This window comes from Chanodichthys erythropterus, chromosome 18, assembly GCF_024489055.1.
Source record: "Chanodichthys erythropterus isolate Z2021 chromosome 18, ASM2448905v1, whole genome shotgun sequence".
NCBI lineage: Eukaryota > Metazoa > Chordata > Actinopteri > Cypriniformes > Xenocyprididae > Chanodichthys > Chanodichthys erythropterus.
The window spans coordinates 1325122-1346064 of record NC_090238.1 but is presented as its reverse complement, the minus strand read 5'-3'; the positions used below and the strand labels follow the sequence as shown (position 1 = coordinate 1346064).

The following is a 20943-nucleotide window of genomic DNA, read 5'->3' as shown; positions in this document are numbered from 1 at the left end:
CAAAAACGACCCAAACACTGGGTTGTTATGTCTGCCCCAGGACCTGGGTAACACAAAAACTACCCAAACACTGGGTTGTTACGTTTGCCCCAGGATCTGGGTAACACAAAAACTACACAAACACTGGGTTGTTACGTCTGACCCACAACTTTTTAGTGTAAGAACGTTTTGCTAACATTCCCATTGAGGTTTGAAAACGTTATTTCTGAATGTTCTCTTAATGTTATTTTATTTTTTATTTTTTTATTTTAAATGCAAACATTAATGGAACATTCCATTTTATAACTTTATTGGATGTCTTCTGAAAGTTCTGAAACATATAGGTAATAAAAAAATAATAATAATAATAATAAAACGTTAGGCAAAAATCCAAAATAAACGTTAAAACAGTATAAGGCTAATTTGTGTTTTTCTGTTAACATTAAAGACCAGATTACTTTGAACGAACGTTATATTAACGTTACTGAAAGAACATTTGTTCATAACAGTTAGAGGACACTGCCACAAACATTAGTCACAAAGAAAAATAAGCAAATGGTTTTGTTATTGTTTTAATTAACTAATTAAAATCAACGAATAATAAAAAATAACTGGCATTATTATCCATAAGAAACACGTCATTGTGTCGAGGTGAATGGCGACTGGAGTGATGGACGGGAGTGACGTTATCTGAGGGCGGGAGGAGAGAGAGAGAGAGAGAGAGAGAAAGAACGGCCACTGGACTCCATTAACGCGAAACCCTTCAGGAGCTCCGTCGCTGGACTTTGGCGATTTTTTCTTTTTTCGGGAAGCTTCCTCATGATAGGATTAAACACGCAGGGAAGAGAGCGCGCAGACTGTTGAAGTTCTGGGAAGTGAAGTGTGTTGTGTGGATCTGCTTCGGCGTATTTGTGAAGGTTAGTGAACGCTATGATTTCACTCCTCTCAGGATTTGTCTGGCGTACTCCACAACTCTGAATAAAAGCCTCGCCGCTGCTCTGCTCGAACCCGACCGCTCGCTGTGCCTCGGGAACATACTCTCGAAGCGAGTAAATAACTTTGGCAGTGTTTTTGTGTCTTTTCCTTCATTGACCTGCTGCTGTCTTTATTTAGTTGGCATTTGGAGCGGGGCTGTGACGTCACCCGAGCCCCAGCTTACAGAGCGACCGTTAGTTTACAGGTTTATTGTGTTTATTATCATTTATGACAATTCATAATAATATTATTTATCATTTATTAAACTGTGATTTAATGTACTAGAAATAATAACACCAGTTCCATTCAGTTTAAATGTGACACACTTTACAGTGTACTGCCAAAGCATATCTTAATATTTATATAATAAATATCCATTTGTCATCCCTATAGCGCTTTTAATTACATTTATGTACACATTTACTTGATGAAGTATTATTTTTTCTGTTCACATTAGCTCAAAATGTGGTGTGCGCTCTCTATGTCTCTCTAGGAGGTCTCTTGAGGTCTCAGTTGAGATCATAATGCTTGTGATGTTTGACTCTGTTCCTTTAGGATGGCGTTGGACGGGATACGGATGCCGGATGGCTGCTACGCAGATGGGACCTGGGAGCTGAAGATGCATGTGACAGACCTCAACCGGGACGTGTCTCTCAGAGTCACCGGGGAAATTCACATCGGCGGTGTGATGCTCAAACTCGTGGAGAAACTTGGTACGTACACGGGTTTGAGTTTGCTGAGCGAGCGATGCTCATGTCCACTGCGGTTTCATTGACTCATGCTCATGATTATTCACTGGAAACTGAATTATAGCACTCGGATTCAACTGTAGTTCATCACACACAGACATCCTGTGTAAACTTTCGTGTGATTCATGGTGCTTTCTAATAATAGACTGACATCGACCAGACTGGTTTAATTAGTTGATATTTGTTCAAATATTTGTTGTTGTATTGTTTAAGGGGTCCTTGATTATGATTTGACTTTTTTATCTTTAGTTAGTGTGTAATGTTGCTGTTTGATCATAAACAACATCTGCAAAGTTACGACGCTCAAAGTTCAATGCAAAGAGAGATATTTTCTTTTACAGAAATCGTTAACAAATGGTTAGTAGGGACTACAGAAATCGCTTTTTAAACGGCTGGTAGGGACTACAACAAGCTTCTTCCTGGGTTAGTGACATCACAAACCCTAACATTTACATAAGCCCCGCCCCCGAGAACACACAACAAAGGGGGCGGGGCCATGTTGGGCTGCTTTAGAGAAGAGGAAGAGTTGTTGTAGTCGAGTGTTGTTGTCATGCCGTCATTTTACGCCGGACTGCTTCACAAACGAGGGTCAATTCAACACAAAAGATGAACATGACGGCACATGCTAGTGGATGAGTTGATCAACTCCACAGCAACTACATCAATTTATCCACTAACCATTCAGAAACGTCTAAAAGTTGTAACTTCTTCCTGAGTCTCTCCATCAGTGTCGACTCCGGTTTGAACAATGTAAGGCTGAACACCGTTACTGACAATCCTCATTTTGGCTGCGTGAGATTCTCCAGCTTTGTTGTTGTTGAGCTGTTAAAGCTCCGCCCTCTTCTGGAAAGTAGAGCTCATTTGCATTTAAAGGGACACACACAAAAACGGCGTGTTTTTGCTCACACCCAAATAGAGGCAAATTTGACAAGCTATAATAAATGATCTGTGGGGGATTTTGAGCTGAAACTTCACAGACACATTCTGGAGACACAAGAGACTTCTATTACATCTTGTGAAAGTCTTGTCCCATTTAAGGGTTGTTTTAATAATCATCCTAATTCTAAACTCTTGCAAATAAAGGTTTTTTACTAGCATTGATGGTTGCATGAAGGTTCGTGGGATCTTTGTAATGTTCTTTATAGTGGAAAAACGTTCTTTAGATTATTAAAATGATTCTTTTGTGTTTCACTGAAAGGTTCTTTAGGGGTAAAAAAATGATTCTTCTATTAAATATGGCATAATTTGCTTCCTGACAATTTCCTTGCAATTCATCTTTGTTGTTTGTAACTATAGAACAAAACAGCCTTTGTTTTCCATGCTCTTCCCACTCCATGAAGACAGAAGATGGAGAACACATGTCCACTGAACCTCCCTTACATTATTAGCAGAGCATTTTTCTGGATGTGTTGTTGTGTGTGTTTGTGAAGCATTGAGGTGAGACGAGTCCTTGAACGCAGTTAATAGTGTCTGAAAACAAAGTGTTGCTATAAACTATCAGCTGTGGCATCTGTTGTTGTGGCATCTGGTGAAGGAGGACCTCCTGCGGCTCTACCTTCATCTTTGACCAAAGATGTAAAAACCCCAGCTTGGTTTGAGGGTGAATGTGTGAGAAAACTCATCTAGTCACGGTCATTGGGAGCTAGTTAGCCCAGCTCCTGCACTAACCCTGTCAACTCTTCAGGAATGTGTACGAGAGAGGTTGTGCTGGTTTAGAGCACATGTTAGCTATTAACCCCTCCGAGAGAGACTTTAAACTGCATTTCTCAGGGCTGTGACACAAACATGCTGCTTGGAGCTTAACAAAAGTGCTGTAGTGCTCCTCTATGCTTCGTTACTGTTGAGGAATATTGTCTGTTGGCTCATTAACCTTAAAGCTATCATTTTCTAAGGCGTCTAAATGATCAACATGATTTGAGCTTTGCTCCTGTTCTTCTGTCATCTGATTGATAGTTTAGACTTTATCAAGATAAAGATCTTTTAGCATAATTGTACAAACGTCCTCCTTCAGCTCGTGTCTTTCTGCTGTGAAATCTGCACTGATTTTATCAAGTAAATGTAAGAATATCTTTGATATTGTTAGTAATATTTCAACTGGACTGAAGCAGCTTCGGTTTACTTGATTATCCAGACATCATTTTATAGAAAAATCATGAATATGATCATCATCTCTTGCTGAAGGTTTATTGTTCATCTCTCAGTCATCATTGACATCATGTTTTAAACTACAGAGATTTGATCATAAAACTATCTAAATATCATCTTACTAAGACATTATTGGCAGATATTGATATTTATATGCATTTCATGTAGATCTCCCTGATTTACATGCATCAGAATTTCATCTTACTTTCTGTTCATATTAATATCAGCATCTGCACCAAATTGTATATTATTTTCTCATTTTGATCCTCTGAATAAAACTGAGCTGTTTTTCTCACTATATCAGACTATATGAGCCATAAAAGCCTGATGCATCAAATATGATACTGAACAAAAACACAATCAGATTTGTTTTTAAATACTTTGTTTAAATGTTCAGTAAACTGTTTCATTTTGAAAAGCAGATTATTCTTACTATTACTTCATAAGTCTTGCTGTACAGGGTTAAACAGATCAGCAGTACAGTGAGTTCTTGGATGCTTTGTGCTCTTTGTATGCCAAATAGATAATATGCACATATGTTGGTGTTTTTCTATTTTGACATATTGTGGAATCTGAAGTTGATTCTGGATAAATTGAGAATCAGGATTTTTTGTTTTCTTTTTCAAACTGAGATCATGATTCTGAACAGTCAAAGTAACATGTAAATTACTAGAGGTTCTGACAAAATGTTAAGTGCTGCAGTCTATTTAAAAATGTTAAATTAATTTGAATTATTTTAAAAGATCTGTTTCAATGATTGATTGAATGAATCAATCATAAATACTAGGGCTGGGTATTGAAAATTTTTACGATGCGATTACTATTCACATGCTTTCGATTTGATATCGATTGTTTTGGATGTAGTATTTCAGTTTCAGTACATAGCAAATTTTCTAGAGGAAAAAAATCTCTTAACTAATGCCGTAAACTACACATGAGAGTCAGCTGGTACTACTATAATAATATTGGTTAAATTAACTTATTTATACACAAACACTTAAATTACACTCAATGATGTTTTTATTATAAATAAAGTTTAGAATGACAATCATATTTCTACTCCAATTTTTTTTTTTTTATTTAAACATCTAAATCGTGGCTGTCATAACTGATTTATTCAAACATGCATTAAATATTGAAGAACATTAAAAATTATAATGAATATGTAATGGTGCATAGCTATATTTATCAGAATGTTGCTTTCTAGAGTCACTTTTCTAGCTGACTGATGATTTTATGGTCACTGAATATGTTTTTCTGAGGTAAATGTGACTTTATGTGACATTGAAGCTGTTTTATTGACGTCTTTCCGAGGTTAAAGCACTGATTGAGCGATTACACGAGACATGATACGGATTTCAGTAAGTTGTACTGTATATTTTAACATACCTTCAGATGTTCAAGTTTATTTCGCTGTAACTGGTATTAAAGTGGAGGAGAGGATGATCACATGCTTCTCTTTAACTGAGGCGCTAAAGCGATCCGTCACGCCACATTAAACAGCGGCAAAACGGTATTTCTTTTTTGAATCTCATAATAAGATGGACATCATTTGAAATCTGAGACTTTGCTTCATATCAAAAGTAACAAAGCACAAAGATTATTGCGATTTATTGGATGGGAGGCGCTTCATATTCTGCTCATTCATCAACTGAAAACAGACTAGACTAATCAATTCTTGGGAATTAAGAATCGATATCGGTTTATAAAAATGAGAATCGATTACATTTTTTTTTACCCAGCCCTAATAAATACTACGTAATCGATACAATCATTATTTAAAGTCCCCCTGTGCTGAAAAACCATGTGCAGATTCATGTCAACACCATTTCTCCTTATAACTGCAGTGAACTAAAGACAGTCTCAAAAACGTGGTTTGAAAACGCTAGTTTTCTGACATCACAGACTACCTTGTAACCACGTGAGATTAGCATCTAGTGGATCTCTGAACTGTTGTGAGTGAGTGGAGGCGGGGCTAATTTGCGTATTCATAGAATCCCGTATACTAAATGAGGCAAGTGTGTAGAGTTCCATTCAAGCTATTTTAAGGCATGGAGACATTTTTTTCAAGAATAAAACGTTCAAATATGTTGTTTTGGTGATCAAAGATGAGTTCTAAGGAATACAATAATTGACTACAGCGGGATTTTAAAGCGTTAAATTACTTTCAGAAGGTGGTTTAGGGTATTTTGATCGCTAATGTAGACGTCAGTGTTTATATCCCAACTATAAACTTTTATCCCAGTTCTTCGTTGATAATATCAATATTTGTATCACAGTTTCATACCTAAACAAGACACCGGCTCTCTCTGGATCAGTGGCAGCGCCAACACAGATGAGAATGTCCGCTGGATCGTACTTGTCAAAGTTTAATAGACGCAGCAGAATCATCGTCATTTATGAATAAGATCGCTTGTGTGTTTGAATCAAGATCACGATCCTTTATCGAATAATCGTGCAGCTCTGATCTGAAGTAATGGATAAGGTGAAACCGTCATAGTGTGAGAATTGTTTTGAGGAATTAAGAAGTTGTGTCTCGCATGACAGGGTTAACTGGAGGAATAAAATTTGTTTGTTTTTCTCTTGAGCTGTTTGCCACTAATCTTTCCTTTCATCCTGCTGTAACATTGGTGCACATAAAGAACAGACGGCTCTAAATTGTTCTCAAATGACCGTCGTCACATGTTTTCATGAGCTCTGATTGGAGGAAAGGGGTCGAATGACTCTTCTTTGTGACTCTCATTTTACCCTTGTAAGATATCTGTAAGCTCGACCAGTGCGTCCTGCTTTAAGAAGACAAAGATGCCATACGCCTCTGGCATGAAATCCATTCTGTACCCTTGACTTGATATGCCTGTCCTGCACGTTCCTTCATTTACATTTATAGCGCACTGAAATGAAGTGTGTTGTTTGGTCTTCACTACACTTTGGAACTGACGTGTTTGAATGTTTCTGGTTCACACTGCAGTGCAGTTCACTAAAAACATGAATTAAGAAGAGAAAAAGTGCAACAGGTTCACTTTACTTCGACAGTTTTGCATTTCCAAATAGCATGTCAGTTTCAAACAAATTAATGAACTTCCTTCACTCACTTGAATGCTTGCAGAAACACTTTTGGCAAAATTAGCCTATAAATAAGAGTCCTGAGCTCGGCTATACTTTAAAAATCTGCATTTCTTGTTATTTTTGTATGGTGACCGGGAGAAGACATGTTCGGTTCAAGTTTTAGTTTTGTCGTGGCCATGTCCTATTAACTTGTGGGATTGTGGTAATATGATGTGGCCATTTTGTTGAGGTAAAGACATCCTTATGTCATGGCCACATGATGAGAAGTCATGGCCTTGAGATCTGATGAAAAGAAAAGACTGCAAACTAAGTTAGCTCAAACAACTTTCAGGGATATTGTGAGACTGTGGAAGGTGACCTCAGACCCTCCCAGGGGGGAACAGAAATTTTGGACATTTTAAAGTTAAATGCATCAATTTAGTGCACTTTGAGAGTTCAAAATGAACCCCTTTTCAGATTAAAATTCTTTGCACTTCACTTTGAAATATGAAGTGCAACAGGCTAGATACTTAATTAATTAGCAAATTGCAAAAGCCTGCTAATTAAACCACTAAACCGTATCACGCTTTCGATTTTAGCTAGTTTGCAAGATGCTTTGCCAAAGCAATGCCGTACAGACCTTTGTTATGAGAAGTGTAAAAATATTTTCGGTTCGTCATGAAATTCTGGTGGCACAGAGTCTGGACAGAGACTCATAATAAAAGACACTTCACTTCACTTCACTCATTTAATTTCACTTATGTTCACATTAGGCTTTGATCCTGTAAACTGAATGCAAGGAAAGTCAGTGTCATTTTAGTTTCGTTGAGATACTATTATGGTTTTTATTTTCAATTTTCACTTGAATTTTAGTAATTTTGTTTGTTTTTCATGTTTTTGTTTTTACATGCGTCTTTATAATTTAGTAATTTTTATTTCAGTTTTAGTTATTTTAGTTATCAGTTTAAGCTTTGCCTTGGCGACTAGCTGAAATCAAATAAAATATAAAAAAAACATATTTTTTCCAAGCAACATTTTTCATGGCTTTAGTTTCAGTTAACTGTAATAACCCTGGACCAAGTACCATTCCCAGGATTACCCAGTCTGTGTGAACAAGAGCCGATGCTGTGTAGTGTGTGTTGTAGTGATGATGTTAGTTATTGTGCGACTGTTTGACCAGAGGATGGAGGAGAGCGTATGCACACAAAGAAAAAACAACGCTGTGAATGGAAATATGCCGCGGTCAGGTAGCTGCTCATCATGAACCATGAGCCTGCTGAACATGATGCAAATGTTTTCTTGGTAAAATAAAAGATTATTCCCCACCATTCAACATTCTCAATATAGCTGCCCATGTTCATCTTTTCTCTGGCCTGAACATCTGAAGGTTTTCTAATGGAATAAATGGAAATGCCAGGAAAGCACTCTCTCATTGATTACAGTGCTCATTTCCTGAAACAGCATTTCAGCAGATTCTATTTAATAATTAATGATCAGGGGCCATGATGGCTTATATTTGACACTGACCTTCAGTTTTGCCAGTTCAGAAGAACAGTAAGTATAACGCTTATTTGATTTGGCTGGAATTGTACCTGCTGCTCAACACGTGCTTCAGGAAAGATACACGAGGAAGTCCTGGATTATAGTTAATTTGTTTGTTTTCTAGATTTCTTTGTTTAGCTCTTATTTTAGCTTTTAATATTTAAGACGGTGTGTTTAATGCTCATGTTTAGGTAGTTCTAATAATTAATATATAATGTTCTGCTCATAACTGAGGGTTGACATAACATGTTTCTAAAGCACTATACACATCTGTGTTGACTGACTGTCAGTGTAAATTACATTTCTTGACTGTCAGATTTATAATCTCAATGGCCCATTCCTGATGAGCATTTTATGGTTGTGTAAGGCCCTATGAAATCCGTTTTATTTTTTCCAAATTCCGTTTTTTCTGTTTAAATTTTTCTGGATTACGTTTTTTTTTTTTTTTTGTGAATTTTTTGGGACTTTTTGGACATTTTTGTAATTAAAAAATAATGTCTAATTATTTGAAATCATGACTCTTATATAATTTAACAACAATTTATTAAAAAAAATTACAAATATTAAATGTAATTTAATATAATTCAATATATAGAATTTAATATTAAAATATATTATTAAATTATTTAATTTAAAACAAATTACATTTTAGGGCCCTATGAAATACGTTTTTATTTTATTTTTCAAATTCCATATATATATAATTTAATAATAATAAAATAATAATTTTCATTCTGTGTTTTCTGTTTTAAATCTGTTTTTTGGATTCCATTTTAATTTAATTTTAATAATCATAAAGCATTTCTAATTAATTGAAGTCATTAAAAAAACAGCACTATTTAACTTTATTTCTATTAAATGGTTTGTTTTTGTCTTTTCAGAAATGTTAATTTTATTTTTTCTGGCGATCAAATAAAGGCAAAATTCACAACATTCATTTATCTTTTAACCATATGACATTAAACAAACTTTTTTGTCAAACAAAGTGCTGCACAACAGAGCTTTACTGTTAAATTTAAACATGGAAGAAAAATTGAGATTATCCCTTATAAAAATACAGTTTCAATAATAATGTATTATTAGTGTTAGTATTATTATCACATTTAGATGTAGCTAAATTCTGCTGTACAACAGAAATATGTTTCTGTCACAATTTCTTCAAGTTAAACTAAACTTTTATTTTGACAGTTTGCAGTGAAGACCTTTGAGTTTCTGTGTGTTTATGATATGATGCTAGTTTTTCTCAAATTAAATGGTGAAATGCGGATGAAGTGACTCAGAGCAGCTCTGGAGATGAAGTTCACGCATTTATGTCCTCGTTTAGTGAGGCGGAAGAGGCTAAAACACTGCGAGCATCACAAGTGTCTTAGTACTTGTGAGATACATGAAACCGCGCGTCTGCGCCATTCATTCACACAGAGACACTTTTTGAGGTTTAAGATTCACAGACACCATGATTTGATTTAAGTATACTGACCTACTTTTTATTTATTCATCAAAAAATGACAAATTCCATGATATTCTGCATTTTTATGAATGGATCCTGCGATTCTGTCCAGGAAATCATAGGGCCCCAGTTATGTTATCAAAGGAATCTTTAATAAAGTGTACTAGTGTTTTTCTATTCAGAGGAAAAAACACACACAATGTTTTGTAGTTTACTACAGCACATACACACTGCTTTCACATGCTGTATGAAACAGGCACAAGACCGACTGCTCGTTCAGACAGCCCATCTGCAATTGATTTTGAAAATGATAGTTTTGGTCTGCCGTCTCTCCACCATACATAACTACACAAGTCATGTTTCAGAGACTGAATATAGTACCATCCCCTCCTTCATTCTTTTCCCTTTCGCAGTGCTGTTTAAATCGTAATATTTCTTCAGAGTAAGTGGAGACATCATAAATGAAGCAGGGCACATTTTGTACAGACTCCGTGGCAAACGCTTCGAGTCTATAATAGAGTAAGACTCTGCAGTGTGTCATAGTGTGAGTGCTGGCCAAAAGAAACCCTGCCCTCTTAAGGCAGTGAAGAAACACACACACATGCTCTCCTTCACTAATACTGGCGAAGGGAGCGTATATTATTAGAATGTGAAACGGAAACCCTAAAAAGTAAGCGAGCTCAAGATGACATCATTGGGAAGGACTTTTATCTGAGCCCTCTTGACCGAACCGTCAGTTGTTCCAAACGTTTGGTTAGTCACGAGGAACCGTAACGGAGGTTGGAGGAAAAATGATGATCAAGACTCTCCACTATGGGCAGAAGGGCTTTAGGTGGGGTTACACATGCATGTCGAGCCCAGTTTTGTGACGTGGGAGAGGAAACAGGAAATGACTTCGGACGTTTGGCTTGTTCCCTGGATGTTGCCGTCATCCTGGTATTTTTTGCTGCTGCGCACAGATTCTTTCATTGTTTTCATACTTAATGGCTTTGTCATAAATGACTGACGTAAAGTCTTTTTTCAGATGTTAATCATTATTCAGAGAGCATTAACTGACCAGAGTTTAGTGTGGAATAGTATAGTTTATTTTCCCAGTGACTAAAAGGGGTCTAAAATATGGCTAAAGGTTATTGTCTTAGGATTAGTTCACTTCAGAATTCAAATGTCCTGATAATTTATTCACCTCCATGTCATCCAAGATGTTCATGTCTTTCTTTCTTCAGTGGAAAAGAAATGAAGAGGAAAACTCTTCTCCATATAGTGGACTTCACTGGGGTTCAACGGGTTGAAGGTCCAAATGTCAGTTTCAGTGCAGCTTCAAAGAGCTCTACATGATCCCAGACGAGGAATAAGAGTCTTATCTAGAGAAACCATCGCTCAGTTTCTACAAAAAAAATAAACATTATATACTTTTTAACCACAAATGCTCGTCTTGCACTGCTCTGTGCATGACGTAATCATGTTGAAAAGGTGACACATGACGTAGGTGGAAGTACCTATCCAGTGTTTACAAAGAGAACATCAAAGACTAAGTCAAACCACGATGTCGGACGATTTTGAAGTTGGAGGAGAAAATGAGATGGAGTTTTTCATGATCTTTCCAACATGATTACGTCATGTGTGGAGCATCACAGAGCAGTGCAAGACGAGCATTTGTGCTTAAAAAGTATATAATGGTTTTTTTTTTTTTAGAAATATCCAAAGGTTTCTCTAGATAAGACTCTTATTCCTCGTCTGGGATCATGTAGAGCTCTTTGAAGCTGCACTGAAACTGACATTTGGACCTTCAACCCTTTGAACCCCAGTGAAGTCCACTATATGGAGAAAAATCTTGGAATGTTTTCCTCTTTCTTTCTTCAGTGGAAAAGAAATTAAGACATGTACATCTTGGATGACATGGAGGTGAGTAAACTATCAGGAAATTTTAATTCTGAAGTGAACTAATCCTTTAACTGACCAAAAATCCATTATGGAATAGTTTAGTTTTATTTTTCAGTTGACTAAAAGCAGTCTAAAATATACTAAAGGTTATCATCTGAAAGTAAAGAATACTTGTATCCTGTTCTACTGTAATCATGGCAGAGCTTCAGCCAGAGGAATGTTGAGACTGCAAGGAAATGCACGATTTATCAGAGGATGCATCATTTCCTCCTCTTTCCTTCCTCGTATCAAGAGTTTTTTGGATGTTTTGCCCAAAAGGACTGGGCAATATTTTGAAGTATGCCTTTCACGATCATGAATTTTGTGCTGAGGATTAATTGTCATACAAGTAATTGCGATTTGACAGTTTAATTTATATTTTACGTGTGGCTGTATAATTAAATATTCCCTTTTGATTGTCTTTAATGCTGTAAAAAATATTTTAAAAGTTATTTTCAACTTTAATTATGGTCCACTTTACTTTCACTCTGGACCTGAATATAATGTAATACAATATAATGCAGTCTGATTAAATCTACAAGGCTTCATTTGTCATTTTAACTGTGTGTGTGTAACAAGATTGCTTGGCAGTATGTGAATGTTAAATTAAAGTAAAACCAGGGCCATTACGCCCCATAATTCTTGATATAAACCTTTGCATGAGTTTGGCGTGAACTGAACACCTGCAGATAGTAACAGTATAATCTTCACACACTCTTCAGCTGTTCAGGTTTCTATTCACTTTTACTTGCTGCAGTGGCTGGTTTGGATGAAATATCACCCTTTGTTGCATTACATAGCACATACATAAAATATCATGAAAATAATGAAACGATAGCTGCGTTTACATGGAGCCTAATAATCCGATTCTAATCAGACTAGAAGCACAGTCGGAATAAAAGTCACATGTAACAATGTCAATTGGAATGCATCGGCTAAAATCCAATTACAATTTCATTCAACCTTTTCTAATCCGATCGAGAGGACGTAAACACTTGATTAGATTGAAACCCGGAACTGGAAAGTACTGCGCATGTGCAATGACGTAGAAATGGCGTAATGATGTATGATGCATTGAACATTGTTGTTGAATATAGTGTCATAAATGATTGTCGGGATGCACCGATAAGATTTTTTTTAGCCCATAAAGCCCCGACTGGTGGAGGGCTGCAGTGATGGTTGACTTTCTACAACTTTCTCCCATCTCCCGACTTCATCTCTGGAGCTCAGCCACAGTGATTTTTGGGTTCTTCTTTACCTCTCTCACCAAGGCTCTTCTCCCCCGATAGCTAAGTTCGGTCGGACGGCCAGCTTAGGAAGGGTTCTGGTTGTCCCAAATGTCTTCCATTTAGGGATTATGGAGGCCACTGTGCTCTTAGGAACCTTAAGTGCAGCAGAAATTTTTTTGTAACCTTGGCCAGATCTGTGCCTTGCCACAATTGTGTCTCTGAGCTCTTCAGGCAGTTCCTTTGACCTCATGATTCTCATTTGCTCTGACATGCACTGTGAGCTGTAAGGTCTTATATAGACAGGTGTGTGGCTTTCCTAATCAAGTCCGAATCAGTATAATCAAACACAGCTGGACTCAAATGAAGGTGTAGAACCATCTCAAGGATGATCAGAAGAAATGGACAGCACCTGAGTTAAATATATGAGTGTCACAGCAAAGGGTCTTAATACTTAGGACCATCTGATATTTCAGTTTTTAATAAATCTGCAAAAATGTCAACAATTCTGTGTTTTTCTGTCAATATTGGGTGCTGTGTGTACATTAATGAGGAAAAAAAATTAACTTAAATGATTTTAGCATATGGCTGCAATATAACAAAGAGTGACACATTTAAGGGGGTCTGAATACTTTCTGTACCCACTGTATATATTTTCAGCTGTTCTTGTCCATGTCGTTCAGCCTCTTGCAAACTTTGAATCGTTTTAGTGAATTTTAGCAATGAAGTAGTCTCATAATATTAAGGTAAAGGGCAAATTCGTTTGTTTACACATTCATTTTTCCTAGTAGTTGTAAGCTGACTGCAGCATGTGTATTTGTCCAGCTCCGTTGGTCTTCAGAGTGCTCTAATCTATGATACAGGAAGTAGTTACACTAAGAAGCAGCCCTACCCAGCACAGAGCTTTCCTGTTGCATTGATCAAATCTAGCTGTGATTTAGTGTTTAGATTTGCTTACTTACACTGAACCCCTCTGGGAGGGGAAACGGCTTGATGTCTGCTTTCAAGGCTTGCTTTAGAAGCTTAATAATCAAATTGTTTCAGCATAATGTATGAAAATGTACATTATTTATGGGCTTTTAGTGTTCTACAAATATTATTTGTCCAAACCGCTCCCTGTAAATATCTTAATTATTTGTGCCTCTTGAATATGCATCAGAAATAAGATTGCGGGCAGTTATTTTAGTAGTCATTTACAGTGTATTTGAAGCATGTGAGGTCATTTCCTTGTTTCTAGTGCAGCATTATTTATTTAATTCATATTTTTATATTTTCAAGGAATGAAACGGATTCTGTCATACCTTAAAGTATTTCTCCAATAAAAATACACATTGCTTACATTTTTTTCATGTAATTCAAGTGGACCATCACAATCAAATAAATAAATTAAAATGACTGATTATTATCAGTGACATAATAGACCTCAGAGGGTCTGTGAGGCTGCGTTTATACTGGTTAATTTCGAATCAGACATTACTGATTCACTAGTGGCAATTAGATTTTGATGTTGCATTTATGACCATTTTAGTAAATTCTTTGTGCAGTGTAGGCAACTTTATTGATTATAACGGGCCTTTTCATAAACTGAAGCGCTAAATTGAAGTGATTGACAGGTTCAATGATTATAAAGGATGTGCGCTTTAATTGCTTTGTGTAAATAAGCATGTGGCAGTCTCGTTGAACTATTAATGAAACAGAAATCTACACTACATTAAAATGACATGCATTTGCCCCCCAATAAAGAAGTATTTTAATGTAAATTATATTAATCAACATAAAAGATAGCAATTGCAATATCAAGAGAAACAATCAACAATTATGATTTTTGTTATAATCATGCAGCCCTGATTGACAGTCTATTTCAAAATTATCGTATGCCTTACAAATATTTAACTTTTCTATGATGTTTTGAACAGTGTTGCTTTGCCATTTCTGCTGTATTGTGTTGATTTAAATAAGATGGCATTATTTAACGGATAGATGAAAGTCTGGATATTGTTCCATTAAAAGTGTTTCATGTAGTTCAATTATAGCTTAGAGATTTCCAGATATTTTAGCAAATTAAAAAATATACATACATTTTTGTAAGAAACAGTGTTTATTGAAAAACACAATTTTTTTCAGTGCATTTCCCAATGAAAATCAAGTAAAAATCACAGTACTTTACAGTCAAGGGGAACAATCATTGTTTATTTAATTATAATGTACTGTTCACACATGTAATTTACTGTCATTAATGAAATAATGAAGCTGCGTTCTTTCCACAGTGTTACACTATGCTATCGATTGGACAGGAAGTGCATTTGTTGATTCACAGTGTTTTCTTCTTCCTGGCCCAGACCCTTCATGGGTCGCAGTACACCCCCTCTCTCTGCAGTACTGGAGGTCTCCAGTGCTGTTTAATGCGTCCTATTACTTAGCATGGATTCATTTTGTTACAGCATTACGTCATCTGCTGGCAGGCTGTATTTTTAGCCAAGAAATGCAATTGGCCGGCAGCTAATTAAATTACCGCCCTCTATTTAGGCTGTTTGATGGATAGTCAATGAATAGCTGTTCTCCCAGCACTCCGTCTGATGGCAGGGCAGGACCGGGGCGGGACAGCCAATGACAATCCAGACTGAGGAGGGAATTCATTGGGGATTCTCTGGAAAAAGACACACACTGTGTGTGTGGGTTTGAATCTATGAGCGTGTTTATTCCATAGCTTGTGCACAACAACTTAATGACTCGTGTGGATGTTGGTCAAAGATGAAATCATACGAGTCCCAAAAATGGACTGGAATTATTTCATTTAAATTCATCAGGGATGGTTGGCACATGCTTGTCCGGATAGTGTAGGGGTCGAGCTGTGAAGTGTTTTACGAAATCACCAGCTGCCTGCTCCACCCGTGAAGGGAGCGTCCATCTGCATCTGGCTTCATACCCTTCCCGTCACAGGAAGGAAAGACTGCAAACATTATTTAACACATTTAATATATAGATTTCGCTAGTATCAGCATAATGATCTTTTTGCTTACACTTAATAATTTAAAACTCTATGCAAATTAAATTAACACTCTTTGGTTGTGTTCAGGTCATTTTGACCCTGAGAGGATTTTAGTTTTCCCGAAAATGTTAGTTAAAGGATTAGTCCACTTTTAAATACAATTTTCCTGATAATTTACTTTCCCCCATGTCATCCAAGATCTTCATGTCCTTCTTAAGTCGAAAAGAAATGAAGGTTTTTGATGAAAACATTCCAGGATTTTTCTCCATATAGTGGACTTCACTGGCCTCCAGACGGTTGAAGGTCAGAATTACAGTTTCAGTGCAGCTTCAAAGAGCTTTAAATGATACCAGACGAGGAATAAGAGTCTTATCTAGCGAAACCATCGCTCATTTTCAAAGAAAATACAACTGTATATGCTTAATAAACACAAATCATCGCCTTGCATGTGCTTTCCGTATTCTTCAAAAAGCTTACGCCGTATGTCCCTATTCTACTTACGGAAAAACGAAACTGACGCCACATTTGTTTCGTAAGTAGAATTGAGTCATAGTTGGCCAGGAATTTTTTTTATTTTACTTGCCAGACTTTATTACATGAAATGCAAATAAAAAAATTCTACATAAATATAATATAATATTTAAATTTCAATGTAAAATATAATTTTCAAATGCTATTAAAGACAAGTAAACCGTTTGTAATACAATAAGAACAAATAATCAAACTTAAAGCAATAGCACAAATAAACACAATAGAATAAACACAATAGATGCAAATTAAACAATTTACTTTTCAGGTTTTTCAGGTAGATCTAACAGTAGTTAGATACAGATTGGGTAGATTATGTACAGAAATTGAGTAATCAAATGTAAAATAACATAGTCTTCACTGTATAAATTAGCCTAAATATAGATTAATCTTTATTAAATTTACAAAAGTTGTTTTTGGTGTTTGGTTAATATTAAACACAGACAGCAGCAAGAATATTAGGCTGCTGTAACTTTAAGACATAATGCACGGATGAAACTGTTACACATGCATTTTATTTTTTAACTGTTGTAAATGTTCACTCAAGATAACTGACTATGTTTACTAGGATACTCTCCAAGACAGACATTTTGATATAATTTTATGTAAAAATTGTCCGTCCAAGTGCAAAGACCTCAATTCAGTATTCACGTCCTTTCTGGGCTTTCTGTTAGATGCATTAGAGTTATCTTTTTTTCTTATATTTTTCGCGTCTTCTTGCTAAATACACATGCAAATGATAAACTTTCATGGCGAACAGGACAGTGACCGTTCTGTCTACTCTTGTCAATCAGGCAGTCCTGTCGAGACCTGCATTTAGATCTAGCGTATCAATTCTCTTTATGTGGCATATGTAAAAGCCACTCTCTTCCTCTCTCGTTGAGTGCGCATGTGTGAGAGAAAACCATAGAGGGAGCTCTCAGCCAAACGACAAACGAGCAATATATCTGCGCTAAACTTATTTTTTTTTGCCCCTAAGTCAATCACAGGCGACTGAAATCGTACAAGTTACTGGACATTGACTAAGTAAAAACATTTTTTTAGTCACCTAGCATGAAATTTGTTCACACATGCAAGTGATTTACTCGCATTGTAGAGCGTTGTGCATTGGACTAAAACTTGATGATTTTTCTCACACAGGGTAAAAAAAAGTCCTTTTTTCAACCTTGTTACTGGGCCGTATGGCCAAAAAATCTTCGACATGACTTTTTTCTTTCTTTGATATAAGTCCATTTCATCTGGTGAGGAAGTGAAAGTTTATTTCAGTCTTTAACTGAGTTTATTTTAGTCTTCTGCACCACTGTTAAGCTCCTCACACCTCACTGGCTGCACTCAACGGTGAATAACAGAGGCATGTTCGAGTACAGTATATCCTCAAAATTACAAAACAGATTAGGAGCATAAAAAATGGTGCTTGTCTTTTGATTGTTTCTATTAATTGGCAATATTGGAAAAAAGCTTTTGGCTTCTAAATATTTTCCTAGTTCTTCAGAAATTATTGTAGACTGTCATTGAGAACTTAACATGTTCTGTTGTCTTTTATTCTGTGTTATGTTGTTATGGAGATGGACACCACAGTTGGCTAGTGAACGAGATGCAGTCATTGAAATGAGACCAGTGTGAAGCTTCTCTCTTAGGGTGTGGAGGAGGAAAACTGAGTCAGTGAGTTTTTGTCTGTAGAAAAATGGTCATGGCTGTGACCGAAGTGGACAGAGTCGGAGAGAAGATTCGAAAGATGTGTTCAGAAATGGATAGTCACATTCATTGTACTAAAAAAAAATAAGAAAGGTACAAACTATATCACAGTGTGTTTCCACAGAAATAAATGTCTCGGCTCATAATCCTTTCAAACTTTTCTGTGTCATCGAACAAAATATAACCCTGAACTCATGTTTTAGACTTATTTGGGTGAAAAAATGTCCTAGTGTTTGAAGCAAAGAATTAAAATCCCACAGAAACCAAAAGTCCCTGACTCACAGAAAACACAATCTTCTAAAAGTTCAAACTACTAAAAGTTCATTTTCACAGTCACACACACAGAAGTAATGCAGAGAAACTGGATAGTGGGCTGCTGAGGGGAAAACAGTTTCTTTTGTCTGCTCACATGCATACCTGTCTGCTGACATCACTGATGGAGAGACTCCACTGGTCCACAGACTTGTGAATCCGATTCCAATCATGAAATTCGTGTCAATACCCAGCCCTAATTATTACTGTGCCACATTAGCATTGGTGTCTTTAGGTGCTATCAAAAATATAGATTTTTCCACCCATAAATATCAATACTAAAGTATTTGAAACAGTTTTCCGCAGTATCAGTATACCAGTAGCAGCTGCGCTTTCTCACTTTCTCTCCAACAACAAGTTTATTTTATGTAGTCCATTGCACTGCGTGTTTCGGAGCAAAGCGCGGCACTGTGATCATTTACATATGAGCAGCGTTTTGTGTTTCAGCGTCTCAAGAGTGTCTCACTTCACAGAAAATCTCATACGCTCTGAGTTTACTGCGCATTTGGGGACGCAACATGTGCGAGTTATGCTTTTTCATATTAGCAAAATTTCCAAAACGTCTGGACAGATGATTACAGCATTTCATGCATTGCACACAGAGTTGCATGAGAATGCATCTGTAAATGAGATAGTTAAACCTATTATCATAGAAAATTCAAGCTTCCCTTCCAGTTGCACTAATGCATACTTTACAGCAAACTACATACCACTTCTGCAGAGGTGAATATGTGTGCTTTTATAGCAAATTATAGCTTTTTTTTTAACCTAGACGTTTATGTGCTCTGTGTATAGTATAATATCCTATTGTATGTTGTTTACTACCTGCATTTGAGTATTTGAGTATTTGTATTTGAGGTTTACAGGTGCATCTCAATAAATTAGAATGTCGTGGAAAAGTTAATTTATTTCAGTAATTCAACTCAAACTTGTGTATTAAATAAATTCAATGCACACAGACTGAAGTAATCTTTGGTTCTGTTAATTGTGATGATTTTGGCTCACATTTAACAAAAACTCAAATTAAAATACTTCATAACATCAATAAAAAAAGGATATTTTAAACAGAAATAAAGTATATTCATTTCTATGCACTCAATACTTGGTTGGGCCTCCTTTTACATGAATTGCTGCATCAATGCGGTGTAGCATGGAGGTGATCAGCTTGTGGCTCTGCTCAGGTGTAATGAAGCCCAGGTTGCTTTGATAGCGGCCTTCAGGTCATCTGCATTGTTGGGTCTGGTGTCTCTCATCTTCCTCTTGACAATACCCCATAGGTTCTCTGTGAGGTTCAGGTCAGGTGAGTTTGCCGGCCAATCAAGCACAGAAACACCATGTCCACTGAACCAGCTTTTGGTAGCTTTGGCAGTGTGGGCAGGTGCCAGATCCTGCTGGAAAATGAAATCAGCATCTCCATAAAGCTTGTCAGCAGAAGGAAGCATGAAGTGCTCTAAAATGTCCTGGTAGATGGCTGCGTTGACTGTGGACTTCAGAAAACACAGTGGACCAACACCAGCAGATGACATGCAGCCCAAATCATCACTGACTGTGGAAACTTCACACTGGACTTCAAGCAACATGGTTTCTGTGCCTCTCCACTCTTCCTCCAGACTCTGGAACCTTGATTTCCAAATGAAATGCAAAATTTACTTTCAGCACTGAGTAACAGTCCAGTTCTTCTTCTCCTTAGCCCAGGTAAGACGCTTCTGACGTTGTCTTTGGTTCAGAAGTGGTTTGGTACATGGAATGTGACAGTTGTAGCCCATTTCCTGAAGACTTCTGTGTGTGGTGGCTCTTGATGCACTGACTCCAGCTTCAGTCCACTCCTTTTGAAGCTCTCCTAAGTTCTTCAATCGGCTTCACCTGACAATCTTCTCAAGTCTGCGGTCATTCCTTTCACTTGTACACCTTTTCCTACCACCTTTCCATGAATATGCTTTGGCACAGCACTCTGTGAACAGCTCTTTCAGCAGTGACCCTCTGTGGCTTACCCTCATTATAGAGGGTCTTGATGATCGTATTCTGGACAACTGTCAAGTCAGCAGACTTCCCCATGACTGCTGTTGGGATTACTGACCTAAACCCAGTATTTATACCCTGAGAATGGTAATTTAATAGAACTTGAAATTAAATATTCTAATAATTTGAGATACTGATTTTTTTATTTTTTATTTTGATGAGCAGCAAGCTATAATCATCAAAATAAAAACAAAGTCTGCAAATATTTTACTTTGTCTAATAAATTTAATAAGTTTTACTTTTTGGATTAAATTACAGAAGAAAAAAAAAACTATTTCATTATATTCTAATTTGAGATGCACCTGTATATGTGAGTAAAAGCCTAAATTAAATCTGTTCATCATAAAAAGTGATCGAGTCTCTTCAGAAAAT

At 36.6% G+C, this 20943-nt stretch overlaps 1 protein-coding gene across 5 annotated transcripts in view; it reads left to right on the top strand.

Annotated features, from left to right (window-relative positions):
- The first annotated feature begins 698 nt into the window (after nucleotides 1-698).
- The window catches only part of fermt2 (FERM domain containing kindlin 2), a 68944-nt gene continuing 48699 nt past the window's right edge, over nucleotides 699-20943 (top strand). For 4 of the 5 annotated variants that reach the window (XM_067366615.1, XM_067366614.1, XM_067366613.1 and 1 more), the window contains exons 1-2: nucleotides 699-896; nucleotides 1510-1667. In XM_067366615.1, coding sequence (XP_067222716.1) covers nucleotides 1511-1667 — 157 coding nt within the window. In that variant the 5' untranslated portion in view covers nucleotides 699-896; nucleotide 1510. Of the gene's footprint in view, nucleotides 897-953; nucleotides 1160-1509; nucleotides 1668-20943 lie in introns of those variants that run through there. The other variant, XM_067366612.1, reaches the window with a different exon arrangement.